The sequence below is a fragment of the Ursus maritimus genome, unplaced genomic scaffold (genome assembly GCF_017311325.1).
Source record: "Ursus maritimus isolate PB19 unplaced genomic scaffold, ASM1731132v1 scaffold_5, whole genome shotgun sequence".
In the NCBI taxonomy this organism is placed as follows: domain Eukaryota; kingdom Metazoa; phylum Chordata; class Mammalia; order Carnivora; family Ursidae; genus Ursus; species Ursus maritimus.
The window spans coordinates 55,049,984-55,075,956 of NW_024426663.1; the positions used below are offsets into that span (position 1 = coordinate 55,049,984).

The 25,973-nt window shown below is 41.2% G+C and overlaps 1 protein-coding gene, 1 long non-coding RNA gene and 2 other non-coding genes across 4 annotated transcripts in view; 3 read left to right on the top strand and 1 right to left on the bottom strand.

Annotated features, from left to right (window-relative positions):
- The first annotated feature begins 2,605 nt into the window (after positions 1-2,605).
- On the top strand, positions 2,606-19,992 carry HSPA9 (heat shock protein family A (Hsp70) member 9). Its single transcript, XM_040622385.1, has 17 exons — positions 2,606-2,776; positions 4,096-4,154; positions 4,395-4,482; positions 5,685-5,866; positions 7,149-7,273; positions 7,828-7,901; positions 7,984-8,090; positions 8,552-8,714; positions 9,386-9,478; positions 12,946-13,155; positions 14,676-14,903; positions 15,815-15,919; positions 16,555-16,672; positions 17,092-17,186; positions 17,519-17,611; positions 18,135-18,275; positions 18,614-19,992. The coding sequence occupies exons 1-17, from the start codon at positions 2,696-2,698 to the stop codon at positions 18,689-18,691; spliced, it is 2,040 nt and encodes a 679-aa protein (XP_040478319.1). The 5' UTR covers positions 2,606-2,695; the 3' UTR covers positions 18,692-19,992.
- The window catches only part of LOC121100740, a 22,807-nt gene continuing 6,542 nt past the window's right edge, over positions 9,709-25,973 (bottom strand). The window contains exon 4 of the long non-coding RNA XR_005832520.1: positions 9,709-10,810. This is a non-coding gene — a long non-coding RNA (uncharacterized LOC121100740). The remainder of the gene's footprint in view (positions 10,811-25,973) is intronic.
- LOC121100844 lies at positions 13,561-13,635 on the top strand. Its single transcript, XR_005832632.1, has one exon. It is a non-coding gene; the product is annotated as a small nucleolar RNA SNORD63 (small nucleolar RNA).
- LOC121100846 lies at positions 15,423-15,489 on the top strand. The gene has a single exon (XR_005832633.1). It is a non-coding gene; the product is annotated as a small nucleolar RNA SNORD63 (small nucleolar RNA).

The following is a 25,973-nucleotide window of genomic DNA, read 5'->3' on the forward strand; positions in this document are numbered from 1 at the left end:
AGTCAGACAATCTGGCTCCAAATTCTGGCTTTACCATTCAATTTCTATGTGAGCCATATAACACATCAACCACTCTAAACCTCAGTTTCCCTATCTGCAAAATGGGAATACTGGTAATATTTTACTCGAAACCACTGTGGTAAGGGTTCATTACACAATGTATATAAAGCATTTAGGATAGTATGTGGCATTTAAGTAAACATTTAACAAGCATTAGTGATTACTAACTAATAACGATTTCTATTAATTGCTGGGAGTTTAATATTTAAAAATCAAAACTAGTCACAGACCTGTACCTCGAAACAAATAATACATGTTAACTAATTGCATTTAAATTTAAAAATACAAAAATACAAAAATAAATAAATAAATTGAAACTAATTTCCAGTCTTCAAATATGCTAAAATACCAATTAGAATACAATTTAAAATATAGTATGCACAGATATTGGACAGCTGCCTATTCTGTCTGGTAAACATCTACCCACATGCAAATTATGTACTAGCTCCTTTCACTTTCCTGTGTGACACTGAGATGACAACAGAGAAGTGAAATACAGTACTGAGCCGTATGGTGAAGAATTATAACCACCTGGCTGTGGATCTAACTGTCCATTCTTACTCATTTGCACCCTATTTCTTTTCAGACTCAGGCTCATCTCTTCAAACCTTCAGGCTGTAGGCCATGTTAATTTGCAAAGCAGTCCAGAAACCCGTCCTTCACACTGGCAAATAGAATACAGCCCCACTCTTCAGGCTCTAGCTTTGAATTATCTGGAGCTCACCACATCCCCCTTGTGGTCATGGCGAGAATTTGCCAGGCTCTTGGGGAAAACAACCAGGAACCTCCCTATCATCCACAGAATCATAGTCTCAGACACCCTGTAGCTAACACCATTTGATTCCAGGATTCTTTTGATTAATACTTTGCGGATTTCAGGTGTATACAACAAGCAAAAAACCCAAAACTCTTAAGAAAACCAGTTGAGAAAAGAAGGAACTGAGAATATAGGCAACCAATTATTCCACTCGAACTCCTCCCTCCCTGTCATACACAACACAAGGATATAAAATTATCCATTTCTACTTTGCTTCGGTGTTTAATACTACTTGTCGTTCCTCTTTACCTTCTTTTCCATCAGCACATTGTCTCAAAATATAAATCTCTACAAATAGGGGTCATTAGCCTATAACTTTGATGGCCTCCTAAAAGTCTACCTCTGAGGGAATTTAAAAAACAAGAGAAATGAAAGAGTATTAAGCAGACTAATAAGAATAACATAAGAGATAGACTTAGGTAAGAGTATAGGGTGCCTTTTTTTTTTTAGACAGTTTCATCTACAACCAATGTTATGTTTGACATTTCTGCTTATTTTCTTACTCCCACTTCCATCCTCCTCAGAATGTAAACTCTTTAGTTACCGTCTTTCCCTCCCAAACTTCCCGACATTTCCTTCAGAATTCCTCACACAGTCGTGATCACTTAAAAGGGAAGCATCTTTCTCTTCCAAAATAGGACATTAAGGATAAGTTTTTTCACCTTCAAAATCAAGCACAATCTGTCATCTCATCAGTGAATTCACGTTTTGCTTTCACTGTATTCCCACCACCTAAACCCGTGTCTGACACATAGTAGGCACTCCAGTACGTATGTTTCATCATTGAATTCTCTCTCTCTCTGAAAAACCGAAAGTGGTGACACAGCCTCTGCCCCTGGAAACCAGCACGTTTGAGATGGGCCGGCAGAGCTTCAGGGAGGCCCAGCAGAGCGGCGGCGGGGTGACTAAGAGCCTCAAGTATTTTTTCTCTTGAGGGTCTGCACAATAATTAGCCTAGCTCAAGCCAACACACTGTATGAAGGAAAGGCTGCTTTAGTAGTTCGAACCCAGAGATCCCTGTGGTATACAGCACGAATTCGTCTGAGGTCTGCACATCCAGGTGCAGTTCAAATTACCGCAACATGCAACCAAAAAACCGAACAACGGACAGAGCAGAGCAACAACCGTTTTGAGCCAGGGATTTTCACTGAACAAAGGCCCAGAGTAAGATGGCGCCCCTCTCCAGAAATTGGAGCGAGGAAAACGTCAACGCTCGTGGACGGTACACGCGCCAGGGTTCGCTCCGGGCTACACGCGGGCCAAACTCACGTGCGCTGGGGCATCCAATGAGTGCTGTAGTTAGACTCCACCCCGGGTTTCCGCCGCTCCCCATGCACATGCGCCTTATGCGCGCAGCAGGATGCCAGCTGCGCAGGCGCAGCAGGCCCCTCCTCCCGCGCAACTGACGCAAGGACTCTGTAATCGGTTCGTAATTTATCCGTGTGACCTTGAGTCTTTCCTGCCTCCGAGGACCGGGGCTGTCCAAAGTTATGCCTTTATACCTTTGTTAGCCCCCTTGCCATTCACTGAGCCCAGATCCGTTGCAGCCGGAACGAAAAGACATGCTTTTCCCAGCCATCATGCCGCGATGCCTATTAGCCATATGGCCTAACTCTGGGAGTGGCTGTCAAGTAGTCTCTGGTCAGGCAGCGCGGGCGGTGCCTCCGCGGAAGAGTGGTCCTCCAGGCCGCAGCAACTAACCCCCGCCCCCCCACCCCACGTGGTTGGAGGTTTCCAGAAGCGTTACCGCCGCCGCTCCGCGCAGCTCTTGGCTTTCCGAGCGCGTTTGCCGCTTCATACTTCCACCATCTAGCCGCCATGATAAGTGCCAGCCGAGCCGCGGCAGCTCGTCTTGTCGGCGCAGCAGCCTCCCGGGGCCCCACAGCCGCTCGCCACAAGGTAAGGAACGGCTGGGCCTTCTCCGAGGGGCTCACGGCCTTGACCTCATGCGGCAGGCCTCGCCCTTCAGACACAGAATTCTCCCGCACAGGTCAGGATGGAAAGAAGATAACCAGTCTTCATTAATCAGTGCTGCCGTTGCAAGGCCTAATTCTGCTTCCATATCTCGGGCCCTGCTGAGTCACACCTCTTGCGAATATATAGTTTTATTCTAGGAGGTAGCGGATCGTGGTCCTGACAGTCCGTTCAGTGGCCGATGGCACGGTTTTGTTCTTGGGGGTGAGGGACACAGTTATAGTTGGGGGGGAACCGCTATTGTAGGTTTCATTTAAATCTACAAGTCGAAGGGCAACTCTTCTCTAAAATAACAGTGTGTTCGAAGACCCCATTATTAGGGTGAAGAGAAAGAAGAAGAGTGTCATAGTAAAGTGAAAGTCAAGCACAGATTTTTAAGGAACATTTGTAGTTCTCCCAGAATCTTTGGCGTAAGATTGTCCTTTCTTGTTACTTCAGAAGAAATAAGCAGATCGGGAAATAGCCATGGAGTAGTTACTCATTATCCTGTAATACCGAACATATCTTTGGGTAACAGGACCTGTGTTTCTCTGCACTCCACGTGGGGTTAAAAAAAAGCATGGAAGAATCTTGCCTGCCATAGGTTTAATCCTAGTTGGAAGCCACTTCCGAAATTTTTCTCTAAACTGACTCCCCAAGGTTGCCAGTCCTAGTCCCCTTAAGATGTTAGCTTGGCTAGGTTGGAAAATGTCTCTGAATGATTTAGATTTGCAGCTGAGAGCACACCTAGTAGGGTTTAGTTACCTGTACACTGCTGCTGAGTATGAAATTGAGAAGTATTGGAGTAGTATTTTGTAAGGCAGTGATTCTCAGCCCGGGACAGTTTTGCCTCCAGAGGGGATATCTCGTAATGTCTAGAGATAATTTGTTAAAACTTGGGGGACCTACTGGCTTCTAGCAGTAGAGGCCTAGGATGCTGTTAAACATCCTACAGTGCACAGAACAGCTGCCCACAACAAAGATTTAGTTCAAAAATAAGTACTGCTAAGGTTGAGAAACCTTGTTGTAATGTAATTAAAGACGATTTTATATTTTTTCCCATCTTATTTGGAAAATTCGTATTCAGTTTAATTTGTCTGCTATTTAAGTACCATAGTACCTCTTACATATAGGATTTTATCTTTTGGGTTGGTACAGTTACCAGAATGAATGTTCAGACTTTGTGTTCTTCAGAAGAATAATGGGAACAGGCTCAACTTTTCATGTTTATTGATGCATTCTTTTTTTTTTTTTTTTTTTTTTAGGATGGCTGGAATGGCCTTAGTCATGAGGCTTTTAGAATTGTTTCAAGGCGGGACTATGCGTAAGTGTAACTTCGTTTTCTTTGAGATAATATATACTAAACCCTAGAGTAGTGGTCTCTAAACTTGTGATTAACTCTTCCATGAAGAAAAAAGTGACACATCTGTTTTAATTTATAGGTTATTTAATGCACAACTATTTCCACAATATCAAGTGTTCTTTTCTTATGTATTCCTGCAGCCATTCTGGAGACCACTATTAAGGTAACAGTAACCATAGCATTATTTTAAATGTCTTTCAGATCAGAAGCAATCAAGGGAGCAGTTGTTGGTATTGATTTGGGTACTACCAACTCCTGTGTGGCAGTTATGGAAGGTAAACAAGCAAAGGTGAGCATGTTTGGAAGTTCTGGATCATATAATAGTAGTTAATACCCAGTCTGGAATTCTGTGCCCTTTGGCCTAGATAATGGATATTTAAAAAATTGTTTTTAAGCTCTTGCGATTCTTTCGAGGTAAACCTTTGTGCTTAACTGCAAGGTGCTATAAAATGAATGGATTTGACTTCCTAGGATTTAAGTGTGTCCTCGCATAGAGGCAGGGCTGTTAAGTTACCATTAGGAGCAATTGGGATGACTTGCTCTGTGGATTATTTCTATCATTTGAGTCATTTATTTCTGTAAGTCTGTTGAACCATGGTTGGAGGTGCAGGAAGAGTTTAGAAGCAAGTGAAGCTCCATATAACATGTAGGCTGCATCTTAGGAGCTCTTGCTCTGATACAGGCTGTTCCTCTGAAGGATCTCCTTGGTTTGTTCATAAAAGCTTTATTCCCACTGGGTTCTTCTCAAGATGCAGAGCACCTGGGATTCCTGAATTGTTATTTTGGCAATTTCTTTTTTAAATGCCTGAAACTTGTAGCCTACATGAAAAAATTTAGAAGTTGATTTATTTATTTTTTTTAAGATTTTATTTATTTGACAGTATAAGCGGGGGAACAGCAGAGGGAGTGGGAGCAGACTCCCCACTGAGCAGGGAGCCAAACATGGGCCTTGGTCCCAGGACCCCAGGATCATGACCTGAGCCAAAGGCAGATGCTTACCAGGCACCCCTGGAAGTAGATTTAATTCCCCATACTGACAGAAAGAGTACGTTGTCCCATTATCTTTGTATGAAAGACCTGATTTATATTTATTTTTCCATTTTTCTGTTTTTAGTTATAACTTGCTTCAAAGTAAAGGACTAGAAATACTTTAGGGGCACCTGGGTTAAGTGTCCAACTCTTGATTTCGGCTCAGGTCATGGTATCAGGGTTTCGAGATCAAGCCCCACATCAGTTTCTGCACTCAGCTGTGTATCTGTTTCTCTCTCAAATAAATAAAATCTTTTTTAAAAAAGTAAATAAAAATACTTTAAACCTGTACCTCAGATGGTACTGTATCAGCATTCACAGAGCAGAAAAGCATGCCCATTAGTACTGTTCTTGAGCATTTGTTTTGTGATTTGGCAGCTGCTTTATGTCTTAAAATGATTTTTAAAAAAAACCTGGTGGTGACTGGAACCTCATTCTCGGTCTTAACTTTGGGAGTTTTAGGTACTAGAGAATGCTGAAGGTGCCAGAACCACCCCTTCAGTTGTGGCCTTTACAGCAGATGGTGAGCGACTCGTTGGCATGCCAGCCAAGCGACAGGCTGTCACCAACCCAAACAACACATTCTATGCCACCAAGCGTCTCATTGGCCGGCGATATGATGACCCTGAAGTACAGAAAGATATGTAAGTAATAGGAATAGCATAGTAACTTCCAGAGGCCACACAAAAGAATCTTTTCAGCAAGATTCTTAGAGTATCTTACCTTAGTAATTTTATACATTGCCTGTGGGGGCATGCCCTGCGCCTGCCAAAAGGGTATCTCCTTCAAAAAAAATTCTTCTGGGGGCGCCTGGGTGGCACAGCGGTTAAGCGTCTGCCTTCGGCTCAGGGCGTGATCCCGGCGTTATGGGATCGAGCCCCGCATCAGGCTCCTCCGCTATGAGCCTGCTTCTTCCTCTCCCACTCCCCCTGCTTGTGTTCCCTCTCTCGCTGGCTGTCTCTATCTCTGTCGTATAAATAAATAAAATCTTTTAAAAAAAATTCTTCTGCCTTTACATAATAGGTCTTTGCTATATGGACCACGTAAATTGGTGTTAAACTTACAAGGTAGATAGTATCATGTGCTGATGAGCTAGGTTTTCAAAGGTTGTCCATGTTATGACACATATCAGTACTTTATTCATTTTTATGCCTAGATAGTACTTCGTTGTATGAATATATGGTTGACCCTTAACACTGGATTGTGGTGCCAACCCTTCATGCAGTTGAACATCTGTGTATAAATTTTGACTACCCAAAAAGTTAGCTACAAATAGCCTACTGTTGACAGAACCCTTACTGATAACATACGCAATTACACCCATTTTGTATGTTATAAGGTACATTAGAGTAAAAAAAAAAGTTAAAAAGTCATAAGAAAGAGGAAGTATCTTTGTAGCACTGTATTTACCCAAAAATACCCACATATAAGTGGACCAGTGCATTTAGAACCCATGTTAAGGGTCAGCCGTATACTACATTTTGTTTATCCATTTGTCAGTTAATGGGCATCTGGGGGCTATTAAGAATACTGCCATAGAGGTGCCTGGCTGGCTCAGTCAAAAGAACATGCGGCTCTTGATCTCTTGGGGTCTTGGGTTCAAACTCCTTTTCGGGTGTAGAGGTTATTAAAAATAAACTTGAAAGAAAAAATACTGAGAAGCATTTGTGTACAGGTTTTTGTAGGATGTCTGTTTTCATTTCTCTCTGGTAGATACTTAGTAATGGACTTGCTGGGTCATTGGTAACTCTCTAACCATTTCCAAAGCAGGGGTACAAATCTTATGATTGCTTTCTAAAAGTTTTCATTAAATGGATTCCTGAAGTTTTCATTTGTTGGCAATGGAGCTCTTGGGATGGACGATGGGCACTCTCATGGTAGGTTCCACTGGCACATTTTTTCAAATATAATTTCTGTGTTTTTCAGCAAAAATGTGCCCTTTAAAATTGTCCGTGCCTCCAATGGAGATGCCTGGGTTGAAGCTCATGGAAAACTCTATTCTCCAAGTCAGATTGGAGCATTTGTGTTGATGAAGATGAAAGAGACTGCAGGTGAGAAGGTTTAGTTCCTACCTGGGACAGTTTGAAGAACTGATGGTTCCTCACTTACATACCCTGGTGTCCCATGGAGGAGTCTGTGGTTTTATACAGGAAAGCTAGACATGGAAGAACTGTTAATCCTTACACATTCCCTACATAATGAATTTGTCTTCAAAGTTTTCCTAATGGTGGTTTATCTTTTCCAGTATAGAGGGGTGGTACTCTGTATTGAAAGCTGAAAGACTACATAATAATTTTTGGGCTCTGTTGAGTAAAACTTAGAACTTCCCATTTGGAGAAACCGGTGGCTATTTTAACTCTGACAATAAGTCATTGTAGCTGGTGCATCTTCACTATAATGTTAAAGGTGAAATCTTGGGTTTTCAACCACTGTCTTTAATTGGGAGTGTTTTCTACAAGGTCTTGGGTCACATGCAAAGAAGAAACATGAGTGTTGTCTGTGGCTCCAAGAGGATGATACAGAATGTTAGCCTACCTGAGTAATTCTGTTAACTATTTCATTTGACAGTCTCATGATTGTTCTTCATTCTTCAATTCTTTTCCAGAAAATTACTTGGGTCATACAGCAAAAAATGCTGTGATCACTGTTCCGGCTTATTTCAATGACTCTCAGAGACAGGTGAGTTCAGTTGGTATTTTTATTCAGGAAATTAATGGTACTTAGGACACAGGGTGGAAAATGCTTTTTTCTTTTCCTTTAGGCCACTAAGGATGCTGGCCAGATATCTGGACTAAATGTGCTTCGGGTAATTAATGAACCCACAGCTGCTGCTCTGGCCTATGGTCTAGACAAATCGGAAGACAAAATGTAAGTTTGTGCAGTAAACTCCACCTAGATTTGTGAGACTCAGTTCATGGAACCATGAAAGTACTGGGCTGTGGTCATTTATTTATTTCTACTTGGTATGCATATTGGCAAGTCTTTATTCAAAAGAGTCGTTGGGGAGCATCTGACTGGCCCAGACCATACGACTCTTGATCTCAGGATTGTGGAGTTCAAGCCCAACTTTTTTGTGGAGACTGCCTTTTTTTTTTTTTTTTTTTAAAGAGTGATTGAGTCCTGTCAGTTTTGCTTTTAGAAATGTATTTCAGCTGTGTATTTACAAATAGCTATTACGGCCACATATTAACACACTGTCATTTAGGCAGTTATCCAATTTCATTATTGTACTTCAGGGGTAATCATCAAGTTTATGTTCGTTTGGTTATTAAAATTTATACCCTTGCAGCAGGTATTATTTCTTAAGGTCTTCTTTTTTTTCTCTCTAGCATTGCTGTATATGATTTAGGTGGTGGAACTTTTGATATTTCTATCCTGGAAATTCAGAAAGGTGTATTTGAGGTGAAGTCCACCAATGGAGATACGTTCTTAGGTGGTGAAGACTTTGACCAGGCCTTGCTACGACACATTGTGAAGGAGTTCAAAAGAGAGGTTGGTTACCAGTATAGTTAATAAGTAGATATTGGGATGTTGAGAATTTTTTTTTTTTTTTTTTTTTTAAGATTTTTAAAATTTATTTGACAGAGAGAGACAGCCAGGGAGAGGGAACACAAGCAGGGGGAGTGGGAGAGGAAGAAGCAGGCTCCCAGCGGAGGAGCCTGATGCGGGGATCAATCCCAGAACGCTGGGATCACGCCCTGAGCCAAAGGCAGACGCTTAACAACTGTGCCACCCAGGCACCCCGAGAATTTATTCAGATGGCTCTTTGCTTTGTTGATGATTTTTTTTGCCCTTAATAGAACACTGAAATAATTGCATTTCAGTTTCACAGGTAAGCTATATTGTAGCTTCAGCTTGGGAATAAACAGATTAAAAAGGATATGGTACTCTTTATATATTGGCAAAGGAATTTTGGGAACTCCTATTTTGAGCCAGAACTCAGTGGTTGGAAAGAACTGAGATGGTTCAGCCTTCTCACTCCAGGCACAGATAGCCTTTACAGAACAAGGTTTCTTTTCCTTACAGATTTTTAAGGGCAGTAAATGATTCATGCTTGTTTATAAAGGTATGGCTCTGTTTTATGTCGTTAAATGTTATCACTGTATGTTAAAATAGTATTCATCACCTCACTAATGCTAGTATTGTATGTTTTCATTTTGTAGACAGGGGTTGATTTAACCAAAGACAACATGGCGCTTCAGAGGGTTCGGGAAGCTGCTGAGAAGGCTAAGTGTGAACTCTCCTCATCTGTGCAGGTGGGATGCGGACAAATCCCAGCAGACTTGATGTTTTCAGCCTTAGTTTATTTGAGTAGCGCGTTCTAATTAGCGTGAAGTCCATCTAATCTTTTTACACTTTGCTGGTTGGTGGTAAAAGCCTTTCCGTGAACAAAGGACCAGTACTTTTTTAAGGATAAGCTGGAATTTGTTAACCACCCAAATAAGAGGTTCTGTATACCAGAGCCAAAAAGTAATGAAGATCTGAATGCCACTGAATACATTTTATTTGCTTTAAAGGTACTGATTTTAATATCTAGACTAGTAGCATACAAGATTAGAATCGATAGCCTGAACTAATAGGAGCCTCTGTCTTCATTTAAGACACCTCTTCATGTGAGTCTGTAATTGTCTCATTTAATTATTTGGATCAGCAATCCAGAAAGTGAGCTATATGAAACCGGGCTGAAAGCTGGGGTATATACATTTGTGTACATTTCTTTCTGTTAGCAACACAGTTGCTTGGCACCTGTTGAAGGGGTTGGCCTGTGTTGTTCCAGTCCTGAGAGGTGAAGCTTTACTTTGCTTTAACCACTCAGAATAGAACTATATAAAGTGTGTTAGTTCTGGGTCCGAGAGGGAACAAGATGGAAGACAGGAGATGTTTCTGGGATCTCAGGTGGCAGCAGGAAAGCCAGAGCCTGTGACTACTTTTAGTTGTTAATTTGATCATACACTCTGGGTTATCCAGTGTGGGAAAACCTGGATTTTTTTTTTTTCCCAGACCTGTATTTTTAAAAAGATTTTGAAGTAGCTGTGAGGAGTGACAAAGTTATACAGAGTCATCCATGATGATGGTGTTGCTTTGTCCCTGTTATTATACAGAGTGGCAGAATTTTGCAACATATGATGGTTAGGACTAGATTTGAAATATTTGACACTGCCAGAAAATGACTTAAAATTCTTCCCAGGAGTTTGACACTTTTTGGAGGGAGAGGTTGGTTGGTTTTACCATGATTCATATTAATAGGCATTTGGATTGTTTTCTAGCATGTCGCTGATAAAGTTTGTTGAGCATCCTTGTACATAATGTTTGTGCGTGTGTAATAAATCTGTAGAATAAATTCCTAGAAGAATACCTTCATGGGATTTACAATGTGGTTTAGAGATTTTTTTCTTATCTTTTTTTTAAAGATTTACCTATTTTAGAGAGAGCATGGGTGGGGGGGGGGCAGAGGGGGAGAGAGGATCCCAGCCAAGCAGATTCCCCGCTGCGTGCAAGGCCCAGTGCAGGGCTCCATTCTATGACTGAGATCACGAGCCGCCAAAATCAAGAGTCGGATGCTCAACCAGCTGAGCCACCCAGGCGCCCTGAAAAGACAGATTTTAATTAGGATATCATATTAATAACTGTCAAGCCAGAAGTAATATGATAGGTTAAAAGTGGCCCTGTAGACAGAGTGCTGGGATTCAAGTCCTTTTCCATCACTTAATAGCTGTGTGGCCTTAATAAATTATTTAACATTTGTTTAATTATTTATAAAATGAGGATAATAGTTCTTTCTCCCTTAAGAGTTGTGAGGATTCCTAAATTGATACATGGTTAGGACATGTCTTAAATAATACTCTAAAGTAAGTTATTGGGGCGCATGGTTGGCTCAGTCAGTTAAAAGCGTCTGCCTTCAGCTCAGGTCACAATACCAGGGTCCTGGGATCAAGCCCCGCATCGGGCTCCCTGCTCAGCAGGGAGTTTGCTTCTCCCTCTCCCCTTGCTTGTAAGTGCACACAAGCACGTTCTCGCTCTCAAATCTTTTTTAAAAATTTTAAAAAATAAGATGTTAATGTGGTAAAAGAGCAAAGTTAGGTTTATAATTGCAAGAGAAACCTGACAGGTGTTTGAGCTAACAAGGAGAGCTTCTGGAAGAGGAGTTGATCAGAGAAAGATAAAAGGTCAAGTAAATACAAGGCTCTGGGGTGAAGACCTGAGAGAGAGCTAGTGTGTTTGAGAGCAGACACGCAGGGAAAGTGGAATATGAGAATAGACGCTTTACAGATTTGGGATTTGGGTCTATCCTGACAAGAGTGGGTATCAGCCAGTGAAAACTTTGAGTAATCTCTGCACCCGACATGGGGCTCAAACTCATGACCCCGAGATCAAGAGTCGCATGCTCTGGGGCCCCAGTGAAAACTTAATTTAGGGGCAATATGGTCAGATGGGGCTTATGAAAAGTGCTCTGGCAGAAGTGGAATGGAGATTTATTTTGGGTTAGGAGGGGTCCTGTGGCAGAGGCAGCCTGAGGGGAAGTGGAACAATGTTGGGAGGCTGTTGTGGACTTGGACTAGAGTGTGATAGAGATATTTTGTTGAATTTGAGAGAGAAGGGACAAAACTTAGTCACAAACTGGTTTTAGAGTGTGAGTCCTGGAGTAGTTCAGATTGTCATTAGCATATAGCAGATAGAACTACATTAATACAGGATGTCCATGTGAAGGTTTTTTAAATTAAATTTTAGAATTCTATTTGTCAGTTGTACTGCCTGTATTTCAAGTGCTGAGCTGTGTGTGGCTAGTGGCTACTGAATTGAACAGCACAAATACAGAACATTGCCACAGAAAGTTCTTTTGGATTGCAGTGGTTTAGCTTATTAAATTCTATTTTCTGATTTGGTTTATTAACATTTTGCAAAGAAAGAAGGAAATTGTCCATGGTGTTCTTTAAAGCAGTACTCCGTATCAGTGTTCTAGAGAAGGTGTGTTTTAAGTCTATTTATTAAGCATTTAAATGGCTGCGGTAGTTTACCTGATAAGAGATGGTTAAGGATTTGTTCCCTCTCAGTTTCCTGTTGGCCTTGCTTTGATGTGAAATTGGAGGGGAGATAGAAAGTAATTTTGTTCCTGAGGGTCTACCTTGGGACATGTGTTTCAGCATGTTTAGTGAGTTTTGTTAGTCTAAATATCCTGAATCCAGGCCTTATTAGGATTTGGGGTTTATTAAATAATGGCTGTTAACTGGTACGGCTGTAGCAGTGTTTGCTGCTTACCATGAATGTGATGGCAGCAAAGTCAGTCCTTGGAGTTACCTTCAGCATTTCTGTTGTAGCTTTCTTACCATCTTCCTGAAACTTAGAAAGCCCTGGCTTGGGGCAGGTTATTTGGTTCAAAGCATGTCTTTGACTTTATTGTGTGTGTGTAGTGTTTTTTGAAAACTTTGTGTCCAAAAACAGTAGTGTGACTCTTAATGTATGTTCAGTGGGAGGACAGTTCTTCATGTCCTGAATGGGGATTTTCCCTGCTATTATATTCTTCGTTGTTGATAATGTTCTAAATTTTTTGCCTCTGCGAAGAGAAGAGGTTGAGTCTTCAAGCACATTGTTTTAGGTGGCCATTCATTTAATGTGGGTCTCACTCTCCCTGTAGCTTTGAAAGTCTTCCTAACGTGGGAGTATGGTCTTACTTTAATTGAAATAATAAACATCACCACTGTTGCTCTCCCTGCTTCCTTTGCAGACCGACATTAATTTGCCATATCTTACGATGGATGCTTCTGGACCCAAGCATTTGAATATGAAGCTGACCCGGGCTCAGTTTGAAGGGATTGTCACTGATCTAATCAGGAGAACCATTGCCCCATGCCAAAAAGCCATGCAAGATGCAGAAGTCAGCAAGAGTGACATCGGAGAAGTGATTCTTGTTGGTGGTATGACTAGGATGCCCAAGGTATGGACCCATGGAATCCTTGGCATGGAAAAGCAGAAAGGGAAAGCACGTAATGTTTTCTCTGGACAGATGGTTTCTGTATGGACAGGAATATGTGGCGTTTCTGCCACAGTGACCTGAAAGGGGGATGGGTTTTTTTGCTCTCACTAGAGTTCTTTTTTAGCTTCTTTTTAAAATTAAAAGGTATCAGAAAAAGGGTTGGGAAGGGCAGAGTGTCTTTGGGGTGGTAGCGTGGAGGATCCTGAACTTCATTCTTGGGAGTATTTTTATGAATGAAACAAAGTTTGAGATCAGAGATAGCTTAAAACCTTAGTCCATGTCCAGCCTCCAGAGGCAGTTTTGGACAGGAGTGTCTTTGCACCATGGTGTTTGGGGTTTCTGACTGCATCTCTTCAACAGAGATTTGTGCAGTGATGCATTTTATTTATCAACACATCATTCTGATAAGACAGGTGTGTGGAAAACTAATGACTGAGCACAGAACCTGTTGAAGATGCAATTCTTCATCTTGTTGTATATGTTGAATAGAATTTTCTTGGGTTTTGATAGTAATTTTTCCTTGAGAGTTCGTGGGCTTAGGAGAATATGCACAGAGTAAACAGGGAGAAAAAGCAGCTTTGGACCAGGAAGAGATCTTTAGGTTAACAGATTATCCCAGATGCCATTTAAGTAGCACTTTTTCGTAGAATTAGTAAAGTAAGCAGGAAGAACATGCCTCACATTAGCACCAGGGTTGAATTACTGAATTACCAGTGCTGTTTTTAAGTTGGTTTTTAGTTGATCTATAGAAGAGGAGTTGGGCTATATCTAAATCCTGGTGTCTTACACCCTCTGTTCATTCTTTTTTTTCCTCTTTTTTGAGGGGGGAGTGGTGTTGTCTTTTAAGTAGACTCCATGCCTTTGTGTGGAGCCCAACACCGGGCTTGAACTCATGCTCCTAAGCTCAAGACTTGTGCTGAGATCAAGAGTTGGATGCTTAACCAACTGAGCCACCCAGGCACCCGTGCACCCTTTACTACCTTTTTTTTTTTTTTTTTAAAGATTGTATTTATTTATTTGAGAGAATGAGCACATGAGCTGGGGGAGGAACAAAGGGAGAAGGACAAGCATACTGTGCTCAGTGCAGAGCCCAATGCAGCTGATACCAGAACCAAGAGTGAGGAAATCAAGAGTCCGACGCTCAACCGACTGTGCCATCCAGGCACCCCTTTACCCTCTGTTTCTAATTTAATGTGTTGTATGGGAAACCCAATAACAAAGCTTAGGCAGGTTTTTCTTTTATCATAAAAGGGCTATGAATGATAGTCAAATATTTGAGCATTACCCATTTGACAAATTTAGGTCATTAAGGAAAACTCAGATATGAAATAGTAACTTGAATGAATATTCTTGGATCGGAAGCAGCTTGTCCTGAGATTTGCTGTGGTTTTGGGACACTTTTCCCTTCTTGGGTAGTTGCCCTTAGTAGTTAGTGACAGGTGGTGGGTTTTTTTTTTTTTTTTTTTTTTTTTATGGCTCAGGTTCAGCAGACTGTACAGGATCTCTTTGGTCGAGCCCCAAGCAAAGCTGTCAATCCTGATGAGGCTGTGGCCATCGGAGCTGCCATTCAAGGAGGCGTGTTAGCTGGTGATGTCACAGATGTGCTGCTCCTGGATGTCACTCCCCTGTCTCTGGGTATTGAGACTCTGGGAGGTGTTTTTACCAAACTTATCAACAGAAATACCACTATTCCAACCAAGAAAAGCCAGGTAAGAGTCACCTACTCCTCCCATTATCACAGATACACTAGGGTCTGTGAGGGATGTGATTATATTCCCTTTTGTGAGCTTTTCCTATTAAACTTCGCTTTTTGTCTCAGGAGTTCATACAAGTCAGGTCGACTGTGGGTGCTAAGAATCTTGTGTTTTGTTCTCTTTCTTTGTTGTCGTTCCTGAAAAAGTTCTCTTCCTGTCAGCTAGCAGTGATGATTGGAGGGAAGGTATCAATAGTCTCCTTCACAGGATTAAAATAACTACAAAAAGAACCTCATCATTTGGGATTAAATTCCCTGTACTCTTCTCTTCTGAAAGGAAGTAATAAAAAAAGGACCTGGCTAAGATTAGGGGAGTGTACTTGTTCTATGGGTGAATGATGGGGTTCCTTAGATACCAAGCAGCGGGGCACTTGGACAATGGCTCACTCAGTCTTCGGTTAAGAATTATTTCTCGCCTTTCCCGATTTTGACGTTTTTCTGAAAAGCTGTTAATACCTAATGGATGTTGCTGTTTGTTCAGTGATGTATTGCAAACACATCACTCGAAAGAGAACTATGGTGACTTCCCATGACTGAGCATAAAATACGTGACATGTCTCTGACCTGTTTCTTCAGATGAACGTGTTTCAACATCTCATTTTTTTTAGTGCCTCCTTTTGAGGTCTTATTTGCTAATGCTGCATCTTTGTATAGTGCATTTGCTTAGCTGAAACAATAGCTATTGTATACCCTTTGACTGTGCTAATCCTACTCCTGTTCCTTGCAAAGACATAAGCCTTTGTTCTGAACATCGTGTGCATTGGGACTCTGAAGTGTTGAGATGTGAATTTCTTTCTTTGGCTTACACTTTGTATAAGGGAAGTGGCCTAATCAGACTGCCAACCCAGGAAGTTTCTTTCTCCGTAGGTGTTTTCTACAGCTGCTGATGGTCAGACTCAAGTGGAGATTAAAGTGTGTCAGGGTGAGAGAGAGATGGCTGGAGACAACAAACTTCTTGGACAGTTTACTTTGGTAGGTATCAGGAATCCTGGATACTGTACTTGTCATTCCTTTTACAGTTAGACTATTTTAATCTTTAATGATAGTACCAAAAACTGCTACAACACAGGGACCTAGTCTTTGTTACCTTAGTTCAGTGTACAGATTTGGCAGCTGGATACCCATGGCTTGAATTTTTACCTGAAAGTCTTGCTTATTCCTGATGCCTTAGGAGCTTCATTAAGAAGTTGATAAATACAAGAACCAGAAAAATATTCCGTAACAATGTTAATTAGGAAAAATTCCCAGTTACTTTTTTAAGACCTTTGATACTGGTCCTACTCAGCATTGTTTTGGTTCTTAGTGAGATTAACAGTGATGGAGACTTTCCCTCTCATTCACTGGGTCCTCAGGTACATAAAGCCATTATGGTTACTTGCTGTAGTGAACCTTTACTGGCACGAGCCCTTTTTCAGGTAGCAATGCAACTACTATCTTTATTATAAATTTATGTTTTTCCACATTTTAATTAAGTGTTGTTTGTTCCTCCCAGTAACAAATTAACTTGTTTACCCAGAAGACAGTAAAGGTTTGGAAGTATAGGTTTGGAAATGGAACACTGGACCTCTTATGAGAGGAGCTTAACTCTGTGTATTTATTTATTTTAGATTGGAATTCCCCCAGCCCCTCGTGGAGTCCCTCAGATTGAAGTTACATTTGACATTGATGCCAATGGGATTGTACATGTTTCAGCCAAAGACAAGGGTACAGGACGTGAGCAACAGAGTAAGTGCTCTTATTTATCAGACTGTAAGAGTGAGGTGAAAGACCTTGACATTCCCGTTTGAGAACTAGACCTTCTAGGTTATGCATAGCTTTACCCCCAGCCTTACAGGAGGATGAGTCCTCTTTGCCCTTTTCTCCTTGGTTGGCAGAATCACATTAACAGGTGTGGTGTTTATTACCCAAAATGGGCAAGCACTGGGGTTCTGAATTATTGAAGTTTTGGTAGGCAGGCAGGTCAGGTGGTATGTGTATTTCAGACCCTTTGTTTCCTTCTCTTTATTATAGGACAACAGGGTATTCCTCTTGTTTATACTGCACATTAAAATTTGTTACTCTGAACAGATGCATTCTTTATAGAGTAAGCAGCAGATAATTTTACCTGGAAAGTAACAGGATGCCTTTTTTCTTTCTCACTACAGTTGTGATCCAGTCTTCCGGTGGGTTAAGCAAAGATGATATTGAAAACATGGTTAAAAATGCAGAAAAGTATGCCGAGGAAGACCGGCGAAAGAAGGTAAATACTTCCTGCTTCTGCAGCTAGGAGGTGAAAGTGGGAGTTTGGACATGTATCATTGATCTTCTAATCTTCCTTTGAATCTATCCTTCTTCCCTCTTTGCGCATAACAAAAGCCTTTCTTTCTTACAGTTTTTCCATATCAGAATTCTTAAGTTCTGCAATCCAGCTAAAATCACTTCTAGATATCCTAAATTACTTTAGACCACAGTAATTTGTTTTTACTCTGTAAAAACTATAGGCGTCACTTAGCATGTTGTCTGGCTTGATGGGGACATTCAACCAACTGGTTGATTGGGAAGTCTTCATACTAAATTTCTAATTTCTCTTAGGAACGAGTTGAAGCTGTTAATATGGCTGAAGGAATCATTCATGACACAGAAACAAAAATGGAAGAATTCAAGGACCAGTTGCCTGCTGATGAAGTGAGTCCTCTTTTAAAATGGTTAATGAAGTTAGGCATTGTCACTAGTATCAGTGAAGTTTGTCTTTCTTCCTTTCCTTTTCTTTCCCTTTGCTTATTTATTTGAGAGAAGCGAGAGAGAGCCAGCACAAGTAGGGGGCGGGGGGGAAGAACAGAGGGAAAGGGAAAAGCAGACTCCCCACTGAGCAAGGAGCCCGATGTGGAACTCAGCCCAGGGACCCTGGGGCCATGACCTGAGCCAAAGGCAGATGATTAGCTGACTGAGCCACCTAAGCGCTCCTGAAGTTTTTCTGTGTGGGTCTTGATAGGAATTCAGTGGTATTTTTTGTTCTCAGAGGCTTTTTATTTCCAATTTTCACACAAACTTTCATTTGGGGCCATTTTATATAAAGAAGGAAATGGAGATAAAATTCTAAAGACGAGTTCTGTCAGTGATAGGAATTTCTTTCTTAATGTTTCTGAGTATTACTGCTAGATAAAATGGAATAAGAAATCCAGAAAAATAGTTTGGTTTTGTTTTTAAGTGCAACAAGCTAAAAGAAGAAATTTCCAAAATGAGGGAACTTCTGGCTCGAAAAGACAGTGAAACAGGAGAAAACATAAGGCAGGCAGCATCTTCCCTTCAGCAAGCATCACTGAAGCTCTTCGAAATGGCATACAAAAAGGTACAGGGGCTGAAGGGCATTTTGCTCAGAATTTGCCCCTAACTTGATCTTAATAGAACTGCTGTTGATTACTCTATCACTGATGGCACTCCACATGGCCATTTATAGAACTGGGGGTACTGGAATTGGAAATACTCTTTCTGCTTTCTTGACTCTGCGCTGGGAGGGAGGGTGATAGCAATCAAAGGGAGGGACACACAGAAACCACCAGTAATGTACAAGCCAGGGGTGGGGGGAGTGGAATAGCCTGGATATGCCTCCTCCGTATTTTAGTTTATCAGAGTGCAAACTGTTAGCCTTAACATTAAATGAGCTGTTCTGAAATATTTTCTTAACAGATGGCATCTGAGCGAGAAGGCTCTGGAAGTTCTGGCACTGGGGAACAAAAGGAAGATCAAAAGGAGGAAAAACAGTAATAACAATAAACTTTGGAGTCGAAATATGACGCTTGGGAGCGAAGGGACTTCCTGAGCAGAAATGGGCAAACTTCAGTCTTTTACTGTGTTTTTGCAGTATTCTATATATAATTTCCTTAATATGTAAATTTAGTGACAATTAGCTAATGATCATTTAATGAGAATTTCAACCATACAAAGTTCATAGTACTCTGTCATTTTTCAGCTGCATGTAAAGGGCAGGGGGGGAAGATGATTTATTGATCATTATTAAAACAATGTTTTGTGCTTCAGTAGCTGTATTTTCAAGAGGTGAAACCATCTTTAAACGTAATAATGAAGGTAGTCAGCCATAGACCTGGAATGAGATCATATGGGGATGAGATCCTTCCAGTTCACTGAGATCTATACCAGCCTGTGTGTACAAGGGATTCTTCAACTAAAGCCTTGCAAGGCAAGCCAGCTGTGCCATGTTGGGAGGTAGGGCAGGAATAGCTAGATCAATAGAAACAGCTGTTAGGTACAGCTTTCAAATAAGGTAATAGGGCTCCCTAACTTTCCTAAGACCTATTTTTCTAGCTACCTTCTGGCCTGTGTCTGGCACTTGTGTCCTTATTGATCGCCTTTTTTTTTTTGATCCATTCTGGGTTTTTTTGTTTTGTTTTTTAATAAATATGAAAAGCATCTTGATCTCTTATATTTGAGGAGTGAAGCTCAGAGATTTAGCTTCAAGAATAGGACATGAATCATACTTCCCAATTCCATAACCTAAAAAGCCATTCAGGTAGAATACATGATTTTCTAACACTGGTTCAGAATACAAATTCAGGATTTGGAAGGGCTGTATGTATAAACAAGCATTATTACCAAAGACAGTCCATCAGGAATTGTTTCTGTGTTTCTCCTGTTCAATCCTGAGTGAGTTGCTGCCTTGTCCCATATCCTCTGATGCAGTTCTAATTAAGTGCTGATATCTTCAGAAGCAGAAGGGTTGAATATCTTTCCTATATTATTTAAGTGTGCAGAATTATTTCCCAGAAGTTTTCCAACAGACTTCCCCCTTCTTTCATGGATTACTGTCATATACCGTGCCCAAAGGAATCTGTCAGTCAAAAACATGGGCTTAGACCCCATCAGATATAATGGCCTCCTTTTATTTTGTGAGATCTAGAAATGAAATGGATGTATAATTAAGTCAATATAGTGCTCTAATGTGAAGGAGATTGTTTACACAATAATTACATTCCTGGAAAATTAAGTGTTCCTTAACACCTATGTAAACACTTCTGGAGATTCATATGAAAAATAAATTCTAGGCTCAAGTTTTCAGCTACATGAATACTTGGGAACCTTGTGGGATGTCCAGTAATTCTTTGTGAAAGATTATTTTTGGGATGTTGGAAGATACTTAGCATCACTGGTCAGTCCTTGCCCGCTGAATACATCTAGAGTCTCCTAATCTTGTTAATGATAATATGCTCCTCAAGGACTTCTGAAGCACTCCTGTTAAAAACTAGTAGCTTTTTTTTTTTTTTTTTTTTTTTTTTTTTTTAAGATTCATCTTTGGCATCAGGTAAAAGCTGCTTGGAAAGGTACTCACGGTCTCAAGCTATCCCATATATAGTGAACACGTAGAGCAGCATTTCAGGTACCTACCAGTAAAAATGATAAGTGGTGCAAATAACCTTGAAAGACAAAGTTCTTTATTCTTCAGATAGAGTCTCCCTTTTGTGGTGACAATTGCTTGATAGGGCCCAAAAGGAACTTCTGGTTTCCCTTCCTAAGTAGTCTTTCCAGTTAAATATGCCTTCTTAGGACCAAAAAAGTCAACAAATCTTAGCCACTGTCAAAGTACATCCAGAACCACCTTCTCCACTCCTACCACTGAGTGTAATTCACAGGTTTGGTTCTTCCAAGTAGTTTTTCCCACTTAAAATCATACCCTTGCCACTCTGGTAATTTCCCACAGTAGTGAGCAGTCTTTAAAAATTACATGTGACATTTCAGGGTGCCTGGGTGCCTAGGTGAAGCATCTGACTTGATTTTAGGCTTAGGTCATGATCTCAGGGTTGTGGCATCAAGGCCCACGTCTGGCAGACTCTGTGCTAAGTACTCTGTGCTAAGTGGGGAGTCTGCCTGAGATCCCTCCCTCTGCCCACCTACCCCCTGCACACCCTTTCTCAGATCTTTAAAAAAAAATCACGTGGCATTCATGACCTTCCAGGTAAGAATAGTTCCTTTATCTTTCTGGGACACTTTTTTTTTTTTTTTAAAGACTTGCATCAGAGAAAGCAAGCACGAGCAGGGGAAACAGCAGGCAGAGGGAGAAGCAGGCTCCCCACTGAGCAAGGAGCCCGATGTGAGACTTGATTCCAAGACCCTGGGATCATGACCTGAGCCAAGGCAGGTGCTTAACCAAATGAGCCACCTAAGCGTAACTGACTTTTGAAGGACACAGACCATTTGACTTACAGAACAGCGCTTTGTCTGGATTCACCTGATGATTTCCTTGAGCTCAGAGTCCTGTACATACGACTATAGAAGTACCACATAGGTGTTATGTCTATCAGTGTATCAATTACCAGGGAGAATAAGATGCTTGGCTCCATACTTCATTTTGAAGATACTAAGTGATCTATTATTGTGGCTTAATTTTAAGTGGTAACATTTACATGAGAGATTCTATAACAAGAAGAAACAGTAAAGATAAAAGCAAATTCTTACAAATGGCACATGAGATCAGAAGTGAAGAGACAACTCAGACCTTGAAAATACACTGCTTCAAGCAAAAGCCCTTCACTATTTTAGATACCACTATAACTCCATCTCCAGTCCTAAGGCTACTTTGTAAGACCTATGTCACTTTTCCTCTACTATCAGAACAATGAAATGGGTGAAAGCTTTAGAGGAATTACAGGGTGATCTACATTACTCAATCTCTACAGCATGGAGGTAATTTAGCAATTACAGAAAGAACCATTGAAATAGCCATTTTCATAGGTTAAAAACATTGAGTATCAGCAGTTTGATACACTTAAACCTAATACAGTGCACCATCATCAAATCTATTTCTGCTATAGCACGTCACAAAGCAGAAATCTGAGGGGAGGGATGGAGACAAAATCTTAAGTAGGCTCCATGTCCAGTGCAGAGCCCAATGCTGGGCTCAATCTCATAACCCTGAAATCATGACCTGGGCCAAAATCAGTTACACTTTTTTTTTTTTAAGATTTTATTTTTATTTATTCGACAGAGAGAATGCCAGCGAGAGAGAAACAAGCAGGGGGAGTGGGAGAGGAAGAAGCAGGCTCATAGTGGAGGAGCCTGATGTGGGGCTCGATCCCATAACACCGGGATCACGCCCTGAGCCAAAGGCAGACGCTTAACCGCTGTGCCACCCAGGCGCCCCCAAAATCAGTTACACTTTTAATGGACTGTGCCACCCAAAATCAGTTACACTTTTAATGGACTGTGTCAAGCAGAAATCTTGACCCTAAAGAGAACATTGCAGCTGAATCAGCCTTAAACTATGAGCTTCAAGTCAAATCAGGAAATAGGAAAGTAATGTGTTCTACCTAGGGGCATCGGGCTGGCTCAGTGCAAAGCGTGCCACTCTTAATCTGGGGGTCATGGGGCCTACTTAAAAATGAAAAAGTTCAGCCTAAATCACAGGCTCTTAAACAGGTTCTTGTAGCCCCTCACCTAGCAGGCGGAGATTTGAAGTAACGGGAACAGGGAGTCCACCACTAATTATATAATGCAAGACGATACTAATTTTCCTGAAGAAATGGTCCACTGCTTTTACTAATTTCTTGAAGGAATCTGTGACCAAAAGGTCAAGACCATAGCTTTCCTAAATGGAAACTCACTCCACTGGTCTAGCTTAAATTAAGTCATACCCTCCTGCTCCCTGTCCCCCCTTGCCATTTGCCAGCTCAATTTTTCCTTTGTATTTCTTAAGCATCCTTGGTCTACACACTCCTTGAAACCTTAACCACACTGGCTGTTTCACTCATAATTTTACTCTAACATTTCTATATTTCTAAAAGGATTATTCTATAAAACTATCATGATCACATAAAAAACATGAGCAACTCCTTAATAGCAAAAGTCCAAATTTTCCCATTTCACAATTTTAAGACCTTATTTTTTTTTTAAGTAATCTCTATACCCAATGTGGGGCTTGAACTTACAAACCCAAGATAAAGACTCACAAGCTCCACTGGCCAGGCATTCACTTCACAACTTTTTCAACTGTTAAAGAGCCAGGAACCAAATAAAGGCTACATCCTATATTGGTTGGTATGTTCCCTAAAGCTCTTTCAGACTATACATTTCCCTGCTTCCTTTTCCCCCCGCTTTGCTATCTATCTTTTTATTTATAAAGATATATCTATTATTTTAGAGTGTTAGGGAGAGGGGCAGAGGAAGAGGGAAAGAGAGAATCTCAAGCAGCCTCCTCGCTGAGGGCAGAGCCCATTGTGGAGCTCAATCCCATGACCTCAAAATCATGATCTGAGCCAAAATCAAGAGTCAGACGGGGCGCCTGGGTGGCGCAGTCGTTAAGCGTCTGCCTTCGGCTCAGGGCGTGATCCCGGCATTCTGGGATCGAGCCCCACATCAGGCTTCTCCGCTATGAGCCTGCTTCTTCCTCTCCCACTCCCCCTGCTTGTGTTCCCTCTCTCGCTGGCTGTCTCTGTCAAATAAATAAATAAAATCTTAAAAAAAAAAAAGTCAGAGGCTTAACCAACTGAGCCACCCAGGCGCCCTGCAATTTATTAATGAAACTGGGCCACCAGTCCTATGCTGTTCTACATACTACATTTTACTGATCGCATTCCTGTGATGTCATTTTAACACGTTCTTCCATCCCCAACTGATCTGATTCAAGTTCAGTTTCTTGACAAGAATAGGTGGTGTGGGGGCGCCTGGGTGGCACGGCGGTTAAGCGTCTGCCTTCTGCTCAGGGCGTGATCCCGGCGTTGTGGGACGCCGGGATCGAGCCCCACATCAGGCTCCTCCGCTGGGAGCCTGCTTCTTCCTCTGCCACTCCCCCTGCCTGTGTTCCCTCTCTCGCTGGCTGTCTCTCTGTCAAATAAATAAATAAAATCTTTTAAAAAATTAAAAAAAAAAAAAAAAAGAATAGGTGGTGTGTACTTCCATCAGAGGGTACATAGTTCTGGTTGGCTCTTAGGTGATGTTAGCAGCCACCGATGATCATTACCTAGATCTCTGACTTCACTGAAAGTAATACTATCCTGGACCACCTGGGTGGCTCAGTCAGTTAAGCATCTGACTCTTGATTTCGGCTCCAGTCAAGATCTTGGGGTCCTGGGATCAAACCCTGCATTGGGCTCCATGTTTAGCGAGGAGTGTGCCTGGGAGTCTCTCCCTTTCCCTTTGCCCCTCCCCCAGCTCTCATGCACATGCTGTCTCTTCTAAATAAATAAATCTTAGAAAGAAAAAAAGTTACATTATCCTATCTTCACTTTTTTTTTGGAATACCTCTGTACTGAGAAACTTCCCCTCATGAGAAGTACCTAAGTTACCCTGAGGTACAGTTCATACAGAAAAGGATTATGTATTGGTTTTAATAATGAATTGGTTTTGTACTATTATTCAAAGGTGAGACCAATGAGGTTTCTTAGGTGTCACTGTGAGCTCAGAGATTTTAACTCATTTTTGTGTTTCAATTCACTGTAGTTAATGGTGCTCAAATTGTTCTATTTTTGGCCTGTGCAAACTCTTCCTATTGGCTCTTAAGTTCTTTTGATAGGACCCCAGGAGTCAAGAACAGTCTCTTCAATAAATGCTGTTGGGAAAATTGGACAGGCCACATGCAAAAGAATTACACTGTGCCACTTAAACCATACACAAAATCAACATAAAATATATTAAAAACTTGTATGTAAGACCTGAAACTATAAAATTCCCAAAAGAAAACAAAGGCCATAAGCTCCTTGACATCTGTCTTGATGATGATTTTTGGATTTGACACCAAAAACAAAGTCAACAAAAGCAGGAAAAAAAAAAAAAAGTGGGACTACATTAAACTGAAAAGCTCATGCACAGCAAAGAAATAAAATGAAAAGGCAACCTACTGAATGATATAAAATATTTGTAAAAAATATATCTGAGAATGGTTTATATTCAAAATATATTAACTCATACAACTCAACAGCAAAAAAACCCAATCCAATCCAGTCAAAAAATGGGCAGAGGATCTGAATAGACATTTTTCCAATGACAAAGAGATGGCCAAAAGGTACACGAAAAGGTGTTCAATATCACTCATCAACAGGGAAATGCAAATCAAAAGCAATGGGCTATTAGCTTCATACCTGTCAGAATGGTTAATATCAAAACAACAAGAGGGGTCCCTGGGTGACTCAGTCCGACTCTTGATTTCCACTCATAATCTCAGGGTTGTGAGATGGAGCCCCGCATCAGGCTCCATGACGGGTATGGAGCCTGCTTAAGATTCTCTCTCCCGGGGCACCTGGGTGGCACAGTGGTTAAGCGTCTGCCTTCGGCTCAGGGCGTGATCCCGGCGTTATGGGATCGAGCCCCACATCAGGCTCCTCCGCTATGAGCCTGCTTCTTCCTCTCCCACTCCCCCTGCTTGTGTTCCCTCTCTCGCTGGCTGTCTCTATCTCTGTCAAATAAATAAATAAAATCTTAAAAAAAAAATTTCTTTAAAAAAAAAAAAGATTTACTCCTAACAACTTTCAAATATGTAGTAATTATTAATTATAGTCACCATGCTGTACATTTCATCCCTAATATTGATTTTATAATTGGAAGCTTATAATTTTTGACCTCCATCACCTATTTCATCCACCCCCACTCTCCCCATTCCCCCCATTTCCTCCCCTGCCTCTGGCAACCAGCAGTCTGTCCTCTGTATGTATGAGCTTGGGATTTTTTTGGGTTTTTTTGTTGTTGTTTTAAAGATTTTATTTATTTGTCAGAGAGAGAGAGAGAGAGAGCACAAGCAGGGGCAGCGGCAGACAGAGGGAGAAGCAGGCTCCCTGCTGAGCAAGGAGCCCGATGTGGGACTTGATCCCAGGACCCTGGGATCATGACCTGAGCTGAAGGCAGACAGACACTTAACCAACGGAGCCACCCAGGCCTTCCTGTTGTTTTTTTTTTAAAGATTCCATATGTAAGTGAGATCATATGGTATTTGCCTTTCTCTGAATTATTTCACTTAGCATAATGCCTTCAGGGTCTATCTATATTAGTACAAATGGCAAGATTTCATTCTTTTCTATGACCTTAGAGTATTCTTTTTTTTTTTTTT

What these genes read in the sequence shown, in the direction of transcription:
- HSPA9 (XM_040622385.1), top strand. Translation starts at nt 2,696, where the DNA reads ATGATAAGTGCCAGCCGAGCCGCGGCAGCTCGTCTTGTCGGCGCAGCA. An exon ending in CCTGAAGTACAGAAAGATAT is followed by an intron (nt 5,867 to 7,148) that starts GTAAGTAATAGG and finishes TGTGTTTTTCAG; the next exon opens with CAAAAATGTGCCCTTTAAAA. An exon ending in TCAATGACTCTCAGAGACAG is followed by an intron (nt 7,902 to 7,983) that starts GTGAGTTCAGTT and finishes CTTTTCCTTTAG; the next exon opens with GCCACTAAGGATGCTGGCCA.